Source organism: Kryptolebias marmoratus, linkage group LG15 (assembly GCF_001649575.2).
Source record: "Kryptolebias marmoratus isolate JLee-2015 linkage group LG15, ASM164957v2, whole genome shotgun sequence".
Taxonomy (NCBI): Eukaryota; Metazoa; Chordata; class Actinopteri; order Cyprinodontiformes; family Rivulidae; genus Kryptolebias; species Kryptolebias marmoratus.
Window position 1 is genome coordinate 33176322 of NC_051444.1, and position 17229 is coordinate 33193550.

Below are 17229 nucleotides of genomic sequence, written 5' to 3' on the forward strand. Positions count from 1 at the left end.
CAGCAACTCGAGCACATTGCTGCCCCCTATATGTCAAGAGGACAAATAACACCTTTTCTGTTCAAATTGCCAACCCGCCACAGTGGCGTGTGTGTTGATCAAATTCACCCGCCACTTTAAATATTTACATTTGGCCGGTGGCAGGTGCTAATTTCCACCCCTGAGTTCAAGTATCTGGAAGTCCCGTTCACGAGTGATAGTAGGATGGAGTTGGAGATGCATCAACAAATCAGTACCTCATCAGCAGTAATAAAGGTCTTACTTTAGTCAGTTGTGGTATAGAAACATTTGAGTCGAAACTCTCGATTTACTGGTCCATCTAAGTTTGGATCATGACCAAAGAACAAGATCCCGGATAGAAGGGACTGAAATCAGCTTTCTTCATAGGGTGGTCAGGCTCAGCATTAGCGATGAGGTGAGGAGTTCTATCATCTGGGGGGAGTTCACAGTAGAGCTGCTGCTTCTTCACATCAACAGGAGCCAGTTGAGGTGGTTAAGGCATCTGATTAGGATGTCCACTGGACACTTCTTTTTTCTTGTTTTTTCGGGCATGTCCTATTGGTAAGAGACTAGATTGAACAGCCATCGTAAATCTGTTTTGCTGGCAACACAATTGAAGAAATATATGGGACATTTTGTAGTGGGATTCTATGGAAATAACAAATAATGTCTTACTTGTTGTAGATAGCTCTTTGAATGATGTCACTGAAGAAATGTAGTTTAATTCTGGCTGGATTAATGAGCTAACAGCTAGTCTGAACACAGCCAAGACAAATGTGCATTTCTTTCGTTATAAAACAACTACCATTTTCACAGCAATTCATGCAAAAGTATTGACCTTATTTTGCAGTCAGTTTTGTATTACACTGTGATTTACATAAAATTCACATCAAGCTCTCATTACAGCTCTGCTTTGATTCTTTTATTCACTATAAACCTTTAAAATTTTGCACAAGATTACATATAGAGTTTAGCAAAAAAAAATCTTTTGCATGTGTAAATTGATATACAGTATTTGTTAAAAACTTAGTATGTCATTTATTCAATAGATAATTCTCCAAATGCTTTGATGCTGAACAGGTTGCTTCAGTTTCAATGATTCTGAGTGTTTTTTGTTTTTTTTTGCTGTTCCTCTCATTGTCTTTGACTGACCTGCACTCAGCAGACCCTCCTAGGAAGCGTGTGGACTCACCCATGCTGAGCCGCCATGGCAAGCGGAGACCAGAGAGGAAGTCCATGGAAGTTCTGACTGTCACAGAGGGGGGATCTCCCGTCCCGGTACGACGGGCCATCGACATGGCCACCCACGGTCAAAGGTGAGAAACAGATTTCTGCACATGTGTACATGTGCATGGGCGGATGTGTTTCTGGGTCACATGTTGTCTAAAAGTATAAATGATGATTGTGACTGGCTTATTGTTGTGATAAATATTGTATTTAGGTTCAGTTCAGACAGAGTTTTAGCTCAGCTGCTCTCCATCAAAATACTGTATGCTTGAATGTTTCTGTCACATCATTCAATCTGACCTCATTTCAGTTTTTCACTGTGAGATTCCTTCACAGATGCAAATCTATCCCTGCTTCACTGAGCTGCAGTTAAATACATGACATATTCTTCTGTCTCTGTTGGCTTACGATGTGCAGTAAACATTGCATAGACTTGACGTAAACTTCTGTTTCAGACTTTGTCAGAATCTGGGTGTTAGCTCTGGCCGAACATCTTTACAGCTGTAAAACTGCATGAACAGGCATTAATTTGTGTGCAAAGTGTGCATGGGGCATGCTGTCAAGGAGGGCAAAAACCATACTGGTTTCAAAATGTTTAGTCATATAATACATCTGGTATGTTTCTGTGGATGAAACATACGTCCTTATTACTGGAAGGGACCACCAAAGTTGGGGGTTTATAATTATAATTACAAAAAACTATAATTATAAACATATATGCAGACACACACAAATACATCCATCCATCTATCCATTTTCTTTACCCGCTTCTCCTTTCTGGGTTGTTGGCAGCTGGTTCCTATCTCCGGCAGAGATAGGAACAAGAGGCAGGGGAAACCCCAGGTCGCAAGTCCTTCACAGACACATATACATACATATATATATATATATATATATATATATATAAAAATATAAAAGACTGGTCACTTTTTCATTAATTTAATGGTAGTGGAGATTCACAGGGTACCTCACAACATGATACAATAAGCGATACATGGCTCAGTGTTACCAAAGTAAATTCATTGTGCAATAAGTTTATATTTTCCTAGACAATCATAAAATGTTACCGCACAATATCTGTCTAATTGGGGTGTAAATATACATGTTTTTGTACAGTACCAAACTGTCATGGTACAGGCATCAAAGATAGAAGATGAAGAATAAGTTAGTCACAGGCAATCATCACTCTCATCGAGAAATGTGCTAGTTTTCTTTTTTTAAATTCCCTTTAAGCAACTCCTAAAATAAAAAAGGAGTAAAGGAAGCTTCCAATGCCACTTTTCCACTGGCTCTATAACAGAAGCCCCACTCTACTCTGCTGGGCTCAGCTTGGTTCCATAAAAAATGCATCCTGTCTCCACCGGCCAGTTTTGTGTAAACAACGGAAGAGCTATGGACAACGTTGGCCCTGTGTTGTTGCTGTTTTTTAAACTTATGGGGATTCTCCTGAGACTTCAGGAAGAGAGGCGCAGTGGAAGAAATGCTTTGGATGCCGCGATTGTTGCGCGGCGTAGGACAGCTGTTATCTGCTGGAGATTTCAGGCTTTACAGCGCCTCCAGCTGGGGGACAGACGGCATAAACGTTGCAGCATAAGCTAACGCTGTTGTTTATATTCCTACCGTTCACTCTTTATGCTTGCATCTGGCCACACCCAGGACCCATGAGTGAACAGGAGCTAAGCTTGTGTCACCAACGAAAGGTAGGACCAGAAACCATTTCATAAGCAGTTTATACACCCCATCAGAGCCCGTTTCCCCTTCTGTTTAGCTGGGGGAACGGTATCTGACGGGCCATATATGGCTGTCAGATACTATGGGGAAACGGGATCTGATGGGGTGTATAAACTGCTTATGAAATGAGAGGCACGGAGACGCAGGGGGAACCATATCTGATGGGAGAACGCGTCTCGGCGTAACACTGGTAGAAAAGGGGCATAACTAAAGCACTCTACACCAAAGCAAAGCAAGAACTGGGAGTTAAGATGACACGCAGGAGCTTGAAGTGCAGAATGTTTTTGTCAAATCAGCAGTGTGGAAAAGCCTGGCAGTTCCAGTGATTAAAGACAAGCATAGTGGAGAGCAAGAGGAGGATGTATAGAAAGCCAAATGAGTCAAAAATTGCACACATTGAAGCAGCCACTACGGTAATCCATTTGTGTGTATTCAATATCCCTGATATCAAGCCTCATTATCCTACTCTAGTTCACCACCTACAGTACCTTAGCACTTAGTCATATTGTTATTCAATTCTGTATTTTCTTATTTTTTTTATCAATTCTGGGCCAATTTATTTCAAACAGTCCTTATTTTTGTGCTATTTTTGGACAAAAGAGGGACATTGTTTCACACATGGTATGTTGGACACTGTTTACCTTTTTAATTAGATGCTTAAGACAGTGGAAATACCTTTTTAATTTTATGATAAATTTACCAAATCCTATTTTGCTATATGCAATGAAAAGACTTAGTGATGTGTTTTCAAGCGCAAGCGAAGTATCTTGTAAAGTACACGTCTGATCATGTTTTACCACTTTCCAGCTCTGACAAGAACTGATGTCCTTGTCCCTTTCATAAATGCCATCAACTTGTATAAATACATTATTTTGCTATCTTAGGGCAGCCATGTTCTGCTGTATGGAATTGTCTCATCCCTGGAATTTTCTGCTGACATTTTCATCTTAAATTGATAAAAATCAACAAACTGTGTTTTCTGTTTTCTCCTATTATTTCTGACACAACACTGTAGATGATCTGGTATCGCAAATATTTTCTGTATCTTCTTCTGAGAGGGTTGTTATCTCGTTCAAAAATTGACACTTTTAAACTTTTTCTTGATGTATAGAATTGTGACCCTAAAACTGAGGTACACACTGAAATTTGACTTAGGCATACTGTTGCACCCCTTTTATATAAATGAAAAGAAACAGAGTTAGTTTTCCACAGAATAACAACATAACAACAGTTCTACTAGTTGGTAAACCCCTGTAACACTAGTCTTTTTTCACAAGACACCCCAGGCCTGGACTTAGAGACCTTCTGGCTACCTCAGTGTGATTTCTGAATGGAGCGAAGCAGCAAGGGGGTGGACACCACCCACCTCAATGTTAATTGTGCCATGAAGCAAGGTAAGCCAGCTTTGAGGCTCAATAATGTGATGAAGTGATGACATGTGCAACCACCTGGTCATGGGATTAAACAATAGCAAAAAAATTATTATTGAGAGAAGCTCGATGATGATGCACAGCAACTTTGCATTTAGTTTTAAATAAAGCTACCACAAAGAAAATCAATAAAATTAGTTAATTTGCTATGTTTTGAAAACGATACAAAGGAGACATCCATTGCACATTTAATGAGTTCTGCTTCATGCCTCTTTTAGTTCTGCAATGGTCACTTTATTTCTGAAAGCTCACATCTGTGCAGGATGTGGACAGCTCCATCAGTGATTTTTAAATGGCCAGAGGCAGCATAAAGACAGACTGGTCTGTGTGGCTATTTCACAGAACTGTTTTGTGAAAGAGCCTATTGCTTCTTATTTCGCCACACATGCTGGTTTATCCAAAAATGTCTAATTTGTGGTTCTAATTGTGGAGAAATTAAGTAAATTTGGTGAAATTACGTCACGTGTAATATTCAAGATGTGTTTCCATTATGTATATTGCATATGTTTGGGATTGAAGTGTGGAGAGAGACTCTCTAGAGCTGGAGGCAGAAGGACACAGAAGGACACCCTCCTGGACAACCTTGGAGACTGAAGGCAGAGGGGCACTCTTAAGAGCTGGAGGCATCTGTGAGGTGTGGATCCTTTAGGAGTCTGAAAGCATTGGCAAGGTGTCAATCATCTCATAGGCTGAAGGCATCAATGAGAGATTGACCCTCTCAGAGACCTGAGAGGCATCGGTGTTCAGGCAGCTAGCAGACTTTGGGCGCAGCATCGGCACAGCTGTCGGGCTTGGGTGTGGCTTCAGCACACTGGGACATGGGGTCTTTCTGTGGTTGAGACCAGGATGGTGGTGGCATGAAGCTCAGTGAAAAATGGCTGATCAAATTAAATTTGTATATTTAGCACATTTAAAAAAAAATTGCCATTGGCCAAAGTGTTGCACACAAAACAATAAATAGTAAAAAGATAATACCAAACATAAGAGACCAAAACACAAACAAAAAATAAAAACAATTAAAAGTTTGATAAAACATTAAAATGATGCTCAGTTTGGCTGAATACATGGGGAGACACTGAGAAACTAAACACAAAAGATTTTTAAAAAAAGGAGAAAAAACATGTTAAACCATAAGCACAATAACATAGGAAATAAAGCAAAACAGCAACAACAAACAGGAACTCTCAGGAACATGACAATATCCTGCTGATTTATCTCCTCCACAAGGATTTATTAGCAGGAAACATGCCCAACAGCTGAAAGAAGACAGTTTTTTAACTTGTTTTAATAATCTGAATTTGTTGATTGTTCCTCTGACTTGAGCATGGCCTCTGAATGTGCATCCCCTCTTGGTTTGCCTCCCCTCGTATCTTAACCGGCGCATGTTTTGTTATTGTGCTTTATTTTAAAATTATTTACATATTTACTTTATATTTTCTTTTGCACAACTTTCTTGAATTAGTGCACTGCATGCCAGACTTTAGGATTCCCTTTATGTGATTACTTTTTTGTCTCCTTATTTTCTGTCTGCCTCCTTTTTAGCAAATCTATTTTCAGTAAAAGCTTGGATATCACAAACACTAACTGCAGCAAGGAGGAAAGGTACTGGACTACTCAGTTTGTCTCAGTGTGTGGTGTATTATGATAACTCTTCTCTTTTAAGTAGTTTACTTTTAGTTAATTGCTGTCTAAAGTTTCTCACTTTTACTTTGTCTTTGCCTTTTTAATGTGGCATGTAATATGAATTACTTGTTTTCTTTTAGAAATAACCAGTTTTTTATTATAGATGTTTTGCCTTTCTGAGTGAAATTTACAGTGGGACTAAAAACATGAGCAGATAAATTGGAACAGAAAAAGACAAAACAATTTTATAGAGTATGTGATTCTCTCGCTGACCCACCTCTATAAGCACTTCTTCCCTAGAGGGTGGCTCACCCCAGCCCTTCATCAAAGGGTAATAAGGTCATCCTGGTTTGCTGGGTCTTACCTGAACAGTACTGCAAAAGGCCTTGCTTCGACTGGGTATGGGGAGACTCGTCATCCACAAGCCATACCCGATCAAGTAGCCATAACCAGCTCGTAATTCATAGGAAGCTTATTGAGTCGACAGACGCACCACCCCGTCCAAGTCACATGACCAATTTTAATTGCTCTAGCAAGACAATTGCACCCTCTCTGAGATTCTAATTCAATTTGTGTTGATAGTACAGACTTCAAACTATACACCAGTTTTTAAATCATGTCGATAGGCCAAGGAAAACCAGCATTATGATAAATAAATCACCCCCCATCTTTTGTCTTAAAAACATCATCACCATATTTGAAATGCGTTAGAGTGAGAGGCAGCAGCGAAGACATATGCCCCTTTTATACAGGCTCTAAAGGCCTCGGCTCCACTCTACTCTGCTTGCTTTGCGCGCGTTTCCATCAGCATTTTTTCGAGGCCGATCCCTGCTTCTTTGGTCCCTGCTTCGGAGTAGGGCCAGCCGGGCCGGCCCTACTTTGGTGGGTGGCGCAAGCTTAGCTCCTGTTCACTCATTGGTCGTGGGTGTGGCCAGATGCAAGCATAAAGAGCGAACGGTAGGAATATAAACAACAGCATTAGCTTACCCTGCAGCGTTTCTGCCGTCTGTCCCCCAGCTGAAGGCGCTGTAAAGCCTGATATCTCCGGCAGATAACAGCTGTCCTACTCTGCGCAACAATCGCAGCATCCAGAGCATTTTTTCCACTGCGCCTCTCTTCCTGAAGTCTCAGGAAAATCCCCATAAGTTTAAAAAACAGCAACAACACAGGGACAATGTTGTCCATAGCTCTTCTGTTGTTTACACAACTGGCGCCAAGTTTTGGTAGCGCACCCCCGCCCCCCGCAACACAAGGAGGTGTTCTTCTGCTGCCGACCAAACTGGCCGGTGGAAACACGATGCATTCTTTATAGAGCCAAGCCGAGTAGAGCGGAGTAGAGCGGGACTTCTGAAGAAGAGCCCGTATAAAAGGGGCAATAGTCTTGGGGAGAAAACTGCCCATCCTCCATCTGGTCTCACCTCCAACCCTGCCAAAGTTATCAGTTAAGCAACAACAAAAACAAACAAAAAAAACAAAAAACAAATTACACAAAAAAGAAGAAAGAGGCGCAAAAGTTCAAGTTATTTTGGCGGCAACAACAACAAAAAAAAAAACAGCAAGCGCAGGAGTGAGTAATGAGGTTTGTGATATTTAGCGTGTTTGGATTAAATAGCTAGGGTTTAGTGTGAACTCAAACAGTTTTAGAGTGTTTGAGTAAAACTAATGAGATGATTTTTGAACCTGGAGCTCCAGCTTCTGTTTGAGGTGGAAGATGGAGCTGCAGTCACAACATCTCAGGCAGAAGAAGAAGCTCAAAGGCAGAGATGGAGTCTTGGACAGACATTGAGGAGTTTGTTGGTGAACTAGGTCTTGGGTCGGCATGCGGCTCTTTAGCGCTACCCTAGTGGCTCCCTGGAGCTTTTTCAAAACTGTTTGAAAATGGAAAAGATGGGAGTGGGAAATATATTTTTGTTTTAATATGGTTTCTGTAGGATGATAAACATTCGTAACGTTTTCCAATGCTGTAAAAATGTGTAGAATAAATATTAAAGCTGTATCCGAATTCAGGGTCTGCATCCTTTGAAGGACGGATTTGTCAGCCAATTGTGTCACAGCGTAGCGACAAGGCCTGTCCGAATTCGAAGTCTCCTTCAAATGCGTCCTTCTTTTCCCCAGATTTGAAGGATGGGTGCGGTGTATCCTTCACTGCTCACCATATCCCATAATTCATTGCGGGTCCAAACAGGGCATTCAAGCAAAGCAGCAATGACAGTGAAGAGCGGCAAATTATTTTGCTATATTACACTTTAAGTGACAGTCGAGTACTGTTTTTTGTTTGTTTTTTTCCTTCATCCATATCGCGCCCCCCGTAGGGGGCGTGCCCCACACTTTGGGAACCACTGGTCTATAGCATTAACAAAATGTCTCACAAACCACTCGACAGATTTTATTGAAACTCTCAGAAGCTAATCATGGGATGTACATCTACAACTAATTAACATTTGGATTCAAGCTTATTCAAGATGGCCACTACAACTAAAAAACTTCAGGAAACATAAAAATGGCTAGAACTCAAAATTTGATAAATATTTTATATTTGGTGTGGTAGTAGCTAAAAATCATCCACCAAACTTTTACTGAGCATTGATTGTGCTAGCATAGTTTTTCAAACATTGTCATTAACTACTACAGTCAACAAAATATTGTTGTTAACAAAATATCTCAAGAGCCAACAAATGTATTTTAAAGAAACCTTCAGAAAATAATCACTAGATGCACATGTATAAGTGATTAATGTTTGGAGTTCATTCAGTTAAATATGGCTGCCATAAACTAATCAACATTAACCAACAAAAAATGGCTGTAACTCAATCATTTTTACAGATATCAAACTAAAATTTAATGTGTTCATAATTGAGTCATTTACAATGCATATTCCAAGTGTAGCAACTCACAATATCTCAAAAGACTGCAAAATGTTAGTTTCAAGGGTTGACCAGAATGGTTATAACTTTAAAATCTTTTTATGATGAAAAAAAGAAAATGAAAGGTATGTGGTGATATGTATTCCTTCAATAAATGTTTGGACTTAAAGGGATTAGGATTAACTGTTTTCATTTTTAATTTTCTATAAAGTCAGATTGTCCATGAGTAATTAAATCCTTGAGTCGTCTGCAGGTTTGCGTGTGGGTTTTGGACGGTGTGTGAGTGTGTGTTTATCTGATGATAGCTAAGGAAAAAAAGGAATGAGAGGAAGGAGGGAAATATTAAAAGTGACATGAATGAAAATTGAAAGTTCATGAGGGGAAGAAAAGAGAAACACTGGGAGTGTTCATTGGTTTACCTCCCCCATTCCTCCCTCCCTCCCTCCTTCCACCCCCATCCCCCGCTGCTCCCTCCCTCCCTTGTCCATTGTGTCATTAGCATAGTTGAATTAGCATTAGCAAAGGTAAAGTTTATCTTAGTCTGTTCAGCTGAAATTATTAAATCCTAGTTTAGTTTATGTCTATGTTAGCTTATTATACCTTAATTAACCCAGTTTATTATATCTTAGTTTGGTTTTGCTCAGTTTATTTTAGTATAACTAAGTCTATTTTGTCCTGCATTTGCTTGCTTAAACTTATTTTAGGTTTGCTTGGCTAAGCTTATTTAATATTTTAGTTTAGTTTAGTTTAGCCTGTGTTTTAGATAAGTTTAGTTTAGCTCTTTTACATCTTAGTTTACCCTAATTAACGCAGTATATTATATCTTAGGGTGTGTTCACACCAGGAAAGTCCTTTGGTCCGCTTGTTTGGTCCGCACCAAAAGTGGACTTTATTTTTTTCGTTTGGTGCGGTTTGCATTCACATTGTGCTTTTTTGTAAGCGGACTATAATTTATAAACAAAGCCACGTGGGTGACGGTCATTGCTCCCATTGGACAGAAAGACGGGGGCAGCGGTTGGAAATAAAGATGGAAGTCCTGCGTGCTGGATTTGTTATGTGCACATTCGATTTCATTTGGAAGCAGACCGAGACCACCTCAAAAAGCGGGTCTTGGTCCGGTTGTTTGATCCGCACCGGAGTTCGCATGACTGTATTCACACCTGCACAAAAAGTCCGGACCAATGCTGGAAACGAACTCTGCTTTGATTAAAGCGGACCAAATGTGTCAGGTCTGAATATGATCTTAGTTTGGTTTTCTTTAGCTTATTTTAGTATGACTTAGTTTATTTTCTCCTGCTTTATGACTTTAGCTGAATTAGCTGAATAGGTGATCTCCAGCCTGTGCTGTGATGTTAATCAATGTGTTTTAATGCATGACAATATTTTTATGACTTCAATTAAATTAGCTGAATATTTTGAATTATTTTTTGAATCATTAATTATTGTGTGTGTTTTCATGATAACTTTGTATTTTTGTGTTTTTATGATGTAAATCACTTTGAACCACCTTGTTGCTGAATATATAATATATAAATAAATTTGACATGACTTAATGAATTCTGCATTTGGTTTGTGTTTTAAATGCTTAGATGTTTGAACTTTTTATTTGTTTGACATGAACTTAAGTTGGTTCTCAGATCTAAATGTTGGTGAAGATGGTTATTGTTATTGTTCACTTTCTAAGTATAAATTTTATTTTATGTGTTTAGGTCACGATCAGTTAGCGGAGCATCCTCCGGTCTGTCCACGAGTCCTCTCAGCAGTCCCAGGGTAAGTGTCCATTCCTTGTATGCACTGAATGGTTTCCCATGATGCACCTGGCTGGCTGGTTCTGCTGGCATGCTTTTTACACACACACACACACACACACACACACACACATACATCCATCCACCTCAACCTCCTATCAGCAGCAGAACTTCATCAAAGCCTGTTGGATGCAGAGCAGATCCTGAACAATGAATCCAGATTTTTTCCTATTGAAGTTAAAGCCTTCTGACCCCAATGAGACATAAAATCCAAACTGTACTGAGCTGCTTGTCACACAGACCTTTAGATGAAGTGGGGCCGCATCCATCGGAGGCTAAACTCTGAACTCTAGATGAGATACGGTATGGATTTATTTATTTTATTTATTGCCATACAAAACAAAGATGTGCAGTACCCGGCTGCATATTTGAAGAAGAATCGATCCGACTCACTGAAAAGACACCTGAAAACTGCCCCCTACAGTGATGAAACGGTTAACTGTTTTGTTTTTGTTGTTTTTTTTAAACCCCTTCCCAAAGAAGATGCAGGCTGCAAATCATCAAAAAAATGTACAAAACAAATCTTGTTTTATTTCTCACTGTGGCACATTTTCTGCTCATCAAACTGCAAACAAACAAAGGTAGACTTTGTTAGACTATGGTAGACTATTGTTTTTTCTTAGCTCTTATAGAACTGTAAAATAAAACTATTTTGGCCTCATGCACAAACTTTATTCCTTTTAAACATGCAAGCTCAATTATGGCATGCTAGAAGTTCCAAAACAACTAATTAATCTGTGAACTAATACAAAAGTAAATACGGAAAAATGTTAAGTTGTATTTCAATATGTGAAATACAATTTTTCATTAAAATTCACATGTATTATTTAATGCTAATTGAATATGCTTAAATACTTTTGTTCTTGTATGTTGTTTTCCTAACCTTCAAACTATCTTTTTCCACTTTATTTTTCCTTGTTTTTAAATTTTATTTAGCTTTATTTTACAACATTAATTTTTAAAAAGTTAGGATGTAAAATAAAAGGCCATTATGGATCATTATGTAAATAAAAACAGAATGCAGTTATTTGCAAATCTCACAGACCCATATTTTATTCACAACGGAACATAATAAATATATCAAAAGCTAAACTAAGAAATTGTACAATTTGTTTGGAAAGAAATAGGTAATTTGGAATTTGATGGCAGAACACTTAAAAAGTGGCATATTTACCAGTGAGAAGCAACCCCTCTTTTCTTTAACAAAAGTCTATAAATGTCCAGGAACTGAGGAGACCAGTTTTTGGAGGGAATTTTGTCTTGTTCTTTTCTGATGTAGGATTCTAGATGTTCAACAGTCTTGGGGTTTCCTAGCTGGATAGTTTTTATTTATTTATTTATGTTTTATGTTTTATGTTGCATCAAATGTTTTCAATTGGTGAGAGGTTTGGAATTCAAGCAAGCTAGTTGAACACCTAACAATATCCAGCAACTTTGTATAGCCATTGAAGAGGAGTGGACCAACATTCCACAGGCCACAATCAACAGCCTGATCAACTCTGCAAAGGAGATGTGTTTCACTGCATGAGGCAAATGGTGGTTACACCAGATACTACACTTATTGGAAGGTTAAAAACTGTAATTCTGATGTACATGGTCCACTGAAAAATGTTAATATAGCAAACACAACATAAAAGGTAAATGGACTGTACTTATATTGTTCCTTTTACCCATCCACACATATATTCATACAGTATTGAATCTCTACAAAGCTAATCTCAATAAATCATTCTATGGAGGCTAATCAGTGCTTTAAACTCCATTTATACACTGATAGGGCACACATTGGAGGCATTGAGGGGTTTCTGCCCAAAACAGAAATTAATGTGACTGTCTAGAACATTTACTCATTTCTTTAGTACAATTCTATAGCTACACATTTTTAGCATTCTTATTTTTTCTTTCCAAACAATTGCAATTTTGAGCATTTTAAATTTAAGAAACTTGATATTTTATACCTCTCAAATCAATCATACATTAAGTAGCACTGGCACTAAACTAATTAGAAATATATTAATACAATACTTGAAATACCTATTAACACAAAAGTTTGTCAAACAGATCTGTTAGACTTAAACCAAAAACTTCCAGGACGGACAAAAAAAACATGCACACAAAAAGAAAAAGCAGACGGGATCAAAAAGTTTGCAGAGCTCCGATTCTTTTGTTTATATAAATTTCTTCAAAGAAAAGATAGTTCTTACATTTTCATGGCAGGAGGACACAATTTCCACCTTCTCCAACCATCCACAGAGGCAAAGAACAAAAAGCCCCCATATTCTAAATTACACAGCCTTTAAACCACGAGCCTGTACCACTTCTAATTACAAAGAGGTACAAACATTTACACTGCCTATTTCTAAACCTACCTATACACAGAATTTGCTAGAACAAACACTAACATAGTTACAATTAACTTATTTAAATAATTACAAATAACTTTAACACCTTCAAAGCTAAAAACTAACAATCTACACAGACAAAATCCCAAAATATCTCCCCTCCCTCTCAATCAGTGTGGATTCCCCAGTGAAGCTGATTGAGAACACCAGGTCCATATCTGCTCATGGGCGCACTTCCATGGCAACACAGGACCAGCTGACCTCAAAGAGAAGAAGAAAATAATCAACACAAAATCTTAAAGTTAAATTAACAAATCAGATTTAAACCTATCCCAAATACCACAGAAAACCCACATTAATAAATTAAATTAAAATATAGAAAATGCAAACATACAGCGCCTGTTAGTGAGGGGTAACTCCCTCACAAGATCTAATTTAGCAAAACTTTTATTTCCAATACAAAGGTAGCAAATATAAATTACAAAAATTCTAGACTTGTGCATCATGTCATTTCTCAATCTGGAATAGGATGAGAGCCCAGCTGCATTCTCCTTGAGTGTTTCTTTGCAAACACATCAACCAGCTGTAGTTCCCATGCCAGGCCACTAGTAGGTGCTTACACACAGATGTGTACAGACTCCAGTCTCTCTAGCATGGAAACATTTACATACAAAATAGTGAATACACAGACTTCTTTAGACTTACATAGGATTGGGCATTGTTTGAATTTTAACGATTGCTTGTTTTGATTTTGGTTCCTAACGATTCTCAATTCTGATTGAATTTTTGCTGTAACCTTTTTGTGGCACTCTTCAACATCTGTACCTTGGATGCTATGGTGAATGAAGTAACACCTCACAGACTCTGATCAACTGCCTTGCTAATGCTATTAATTTCAGGTTATTTATTTGAGAAAAAAATACATGGGCAAACATTAGCTGGGTATTTGCATTTGAGTTGACCCACCGTTTTATGTTGAGTATAACTTGTTAGCTGTCTGAGTGTTGGTATAAGATGTATTTAATTGTTTTACTTACCTGATACTAACTGCAGTGCGGGGCTAGGCTGAGGCCATCATCTCTGGCTCCTTCAGCTCAAACAGAAGCTGGAGCTCCACGTTCAAAAATTGCCTCATTGGTTTGACTCAAACTGATTAACTTAACAGTAAACACACTATACTAGACCCTAACTATTAAATACAAACACGGTAAATATCACAAATCTGATTACTCACTCCCACGCTTGCTGCTGAACTTCCTTCAACTTTTGCGCCTCTTTCTTCTTCTTCCTTTACATGTTTTAGCGCTCGACTAATAATGTTGGGCGTCAGTCAGATTGGAGAGGGGTGTGTGTTTTTTTTTCACGTGGCAGGGTTGGGGGTGAGATCTGATAGAGGTTGGGGTTGTTTTCTCCCTGAGACTCTCTGTCTTCGCTGCTGCCTCTCACTCTAACATGCTTTAAACATGATGATGATTTTCAGATAAAGATGTGGTGTGAATTATTAGTCACAACTTTATTTTTCCTTGGCCTATCAGCACAATTTAAAAACTGGAGTATAGTTTGAAGTCTGTACTTTTTACACAAATCTAAATGGAATCTCATAGAGGGTGTATTTCTTCTGCTACAGTGATTTAAATTGGTTATGCGTCCAGGTTGCTGCTGCACACTGTCCGTGGTTATGCGCACACTTCCTGCGGAATCTTCTTTGTTGTGTTCTGCAGCTTATGTTTCTGTGTATCAAAACTAGGAATTGAAATTTTAAAGTTTGAATGATTCCGGGAGAATCGGCATGTTAGTCCCAATTCCAATTGATTCTCGAGGCTCAATGCCCAACCCTAGACTTAAAGTGAGGTTGGGTTGCTGCTACATGTTGAAAAGTGAGTGTAACATAGACAGTACTTTGCTATCCGCCATTATTAATGTTGTTGATCTTCTCGTGCAGAACAGCTATTGACTGCAGCCATCTGTGGTGCGCATGTGGGATTTCACATGTTGCAGCTTCTTATGAAATGCAAATGGCAGGGTCCCAAAAGTTCCGCTTTGTAAATGGTCCCTTAGGAAACAATTGTTACGAGTCCCAGGATTGGTTCAGCAAAATGATAACACTGTAAAGTATAAAAATGCACAGCAGCAATGAACACACATTGTTTCTCGGTTGCCACCTAGATTGTGTCTCTTTAATTTACAATAACTCCTTTTCATACAAACATTTCCCAGAGCTTTAGTCATTTTACTTCAGCTTCTAATAACTGTATTATGAGTGCTATAAAGTGCCCACGTATTTAATTTTCTTCCAATAAATCTACTCATCACATCCAGATTTCCAGTGTCTTGAACCACATTGGACTTGAAGAGAATCTTTGTATAAATCAAGCACTGAATATAAAACAAGCAACAACTTAGGCTACTATGATGGCATAATAAAAACTACAGTAGCATTTGACTGTATCCAAAAATATCAATTTGCTTAATTGCAATGTTTCTAGACTTAAGCACTTACTCATAGTTTTACTTTCACTCTGGTAATAAAAATAAAAATTATCAGCAAACCTGAACTTAAAAAACTGACCTTTGACAAGTGAACTTGCTCTGCAAACACTGTTTCTTGTTAGCACATATCTTTGAAATTACTTATCATACTGAATGAGGTACTTAACAATATTTCACAAATTTCTGCAAGTGTGTGGGAAATCAATATACACCACAGATTAACTTTGCAACATGTCTCCAAGAAAATACATAGGGCTAAGCTACCCAACTCCACCATCAAGAACCTGAGCAGGGCAAATTAACCCGTGAAAGTGAACCTAACGCTACATGGAGCAATGAAGTAAAAAGTGCCTTTCTAAACACACAAACATTTTCTAAACTCACATTACTACTCTTTCTGTACCATCTGTACAGTTTAGTTACACTTTGAGGATAAATTGCCTAGTGTTTGGTTGACCACTAACCTGTAAAGTACAGAAAAAAGTGCAGTAGCAATGAACACACGATGTGCAGCGGTTGTCATTCAGATGGCGTCTGACGGGAAGGCAAGGGGCCTCATCTAATACTACTTGTCATCACAGTTGTCCACAAACAAAAGGTTCCACACGGATGCTGCTTGTATTTACCAGTCTATTTCCCAGCACAGTTAAAATATGTGCAAAGTCCATCATGTGATTTCCTAGAATTTATATTAAATCTAAAATTAAGAAAAAGAGAAAATTATTATAATTTTGCTAGACAAAAAAAGATTGGTTACAAAATTATTTTGGGTGTACTACACAATAGCAAATGCTATAGGTGGGCAGTTCTTCTGAACCACCTCCCTAGCTTTGGGGGTAGATATTGACTGGTTTTCTGACAATATTTGAGAGAAAGAGACTTATTGTGTACATAGAAGTCTTAAATCTTTGAATTCAGCTCATGAATATTGGGAGCACAAATAAGTGTTGCATTTATATTTTTATTCAGTGTACTTTTCTGTATTGATGGTGCTTTTCTACATTTGCAAGCTCACCATGCTATAGAAAGTAATGCCCCCCTATATCATCAGAGAGGCAGGCTTTTGAACTGTGCGTTGATAACAGGCTGAATGATCCCTTTCTTTAGTACGGAGGACACGGCACCCAGGGTTTCTAAAACAAATTTGAAATTTTGATGCGCCTGACCACAGAACAGTTTTCCACTTTGTCTCAGTCCATTTTTAATGAGCTTTACAAAAATAGAATATGGCAGGGTTTTTGGATGATGTTTATATATATATATGTTGGAGCCTATTAAGAATTAAATGAATTTATTTATTGCTAAATTAATTTCCTCAGATGTAAGGCCATGTGAATGGTAGATCTATTGTTGTATATTTATTTATGTATTTATTTATTTATTTGTTTTGCTTAGACCCTCCTCCTCCTCCTTGTCAGTCAGCCTCCTGCAGTGATTAACAGGCAGAAACAGCTGCTGGGGCAGCTCTGATTGTTTGGTGAAGGAGTGAGGAGTGAAATGGTTTTTGTACCGCAAATTAACATTTTTCTTGAAGTCAACTCGGAGGCTATTTTTGTGTTGTTAATTTTGAGAGTAAAAGAAACTCCTTGGAAACAGGAAGAGTCTCCGCGAGTGCTTTTTGTTCATTTTAAGTGAGTCGAAAACCTCCTCCTGCGGGACTACTCTGGCATTTTTGGATTCTGGAACTTTTGGGATGCAAGAGTGGCCTCTACAG

General features: G+C 38.4%; 1 protein-coding gene across 9 annotated transcripts in view; it reads left to right on the plus strand.

Annotated features, from left to right (window-relative positions):
* Nucleotides 1-17229, plus strand: part of LOC108243991 (serine/threonine-protein kinase BRSK2) — a 263837-nt gene that overhangs the window by 190758 nt on the left and 55850 nt on the right. For 3 of the 9 annotated variants that reach the window (XM_017429805.3, XM_017429801.3, XM_017429806.3), the window contains exons 12-14: nt 1163-1316; nt 5931-5990; nt 10585-10645. In XM_017429805.3, coding sequence (XP_017285294.1) covers nt 1163-1316; nt 5931-5990; nt 10585-10645 — 275 coding nt within the window. The remainder of the gene's footprint in view (nt 1-1162; nt 1317-5930; nt 5991-10584; nt 10646-17229) is intronic. The other 6 variants (XM_017429802.3, XM_017429807.3, XM_017429803.3 and 3 more) reach the window with 3 other exon arrangements.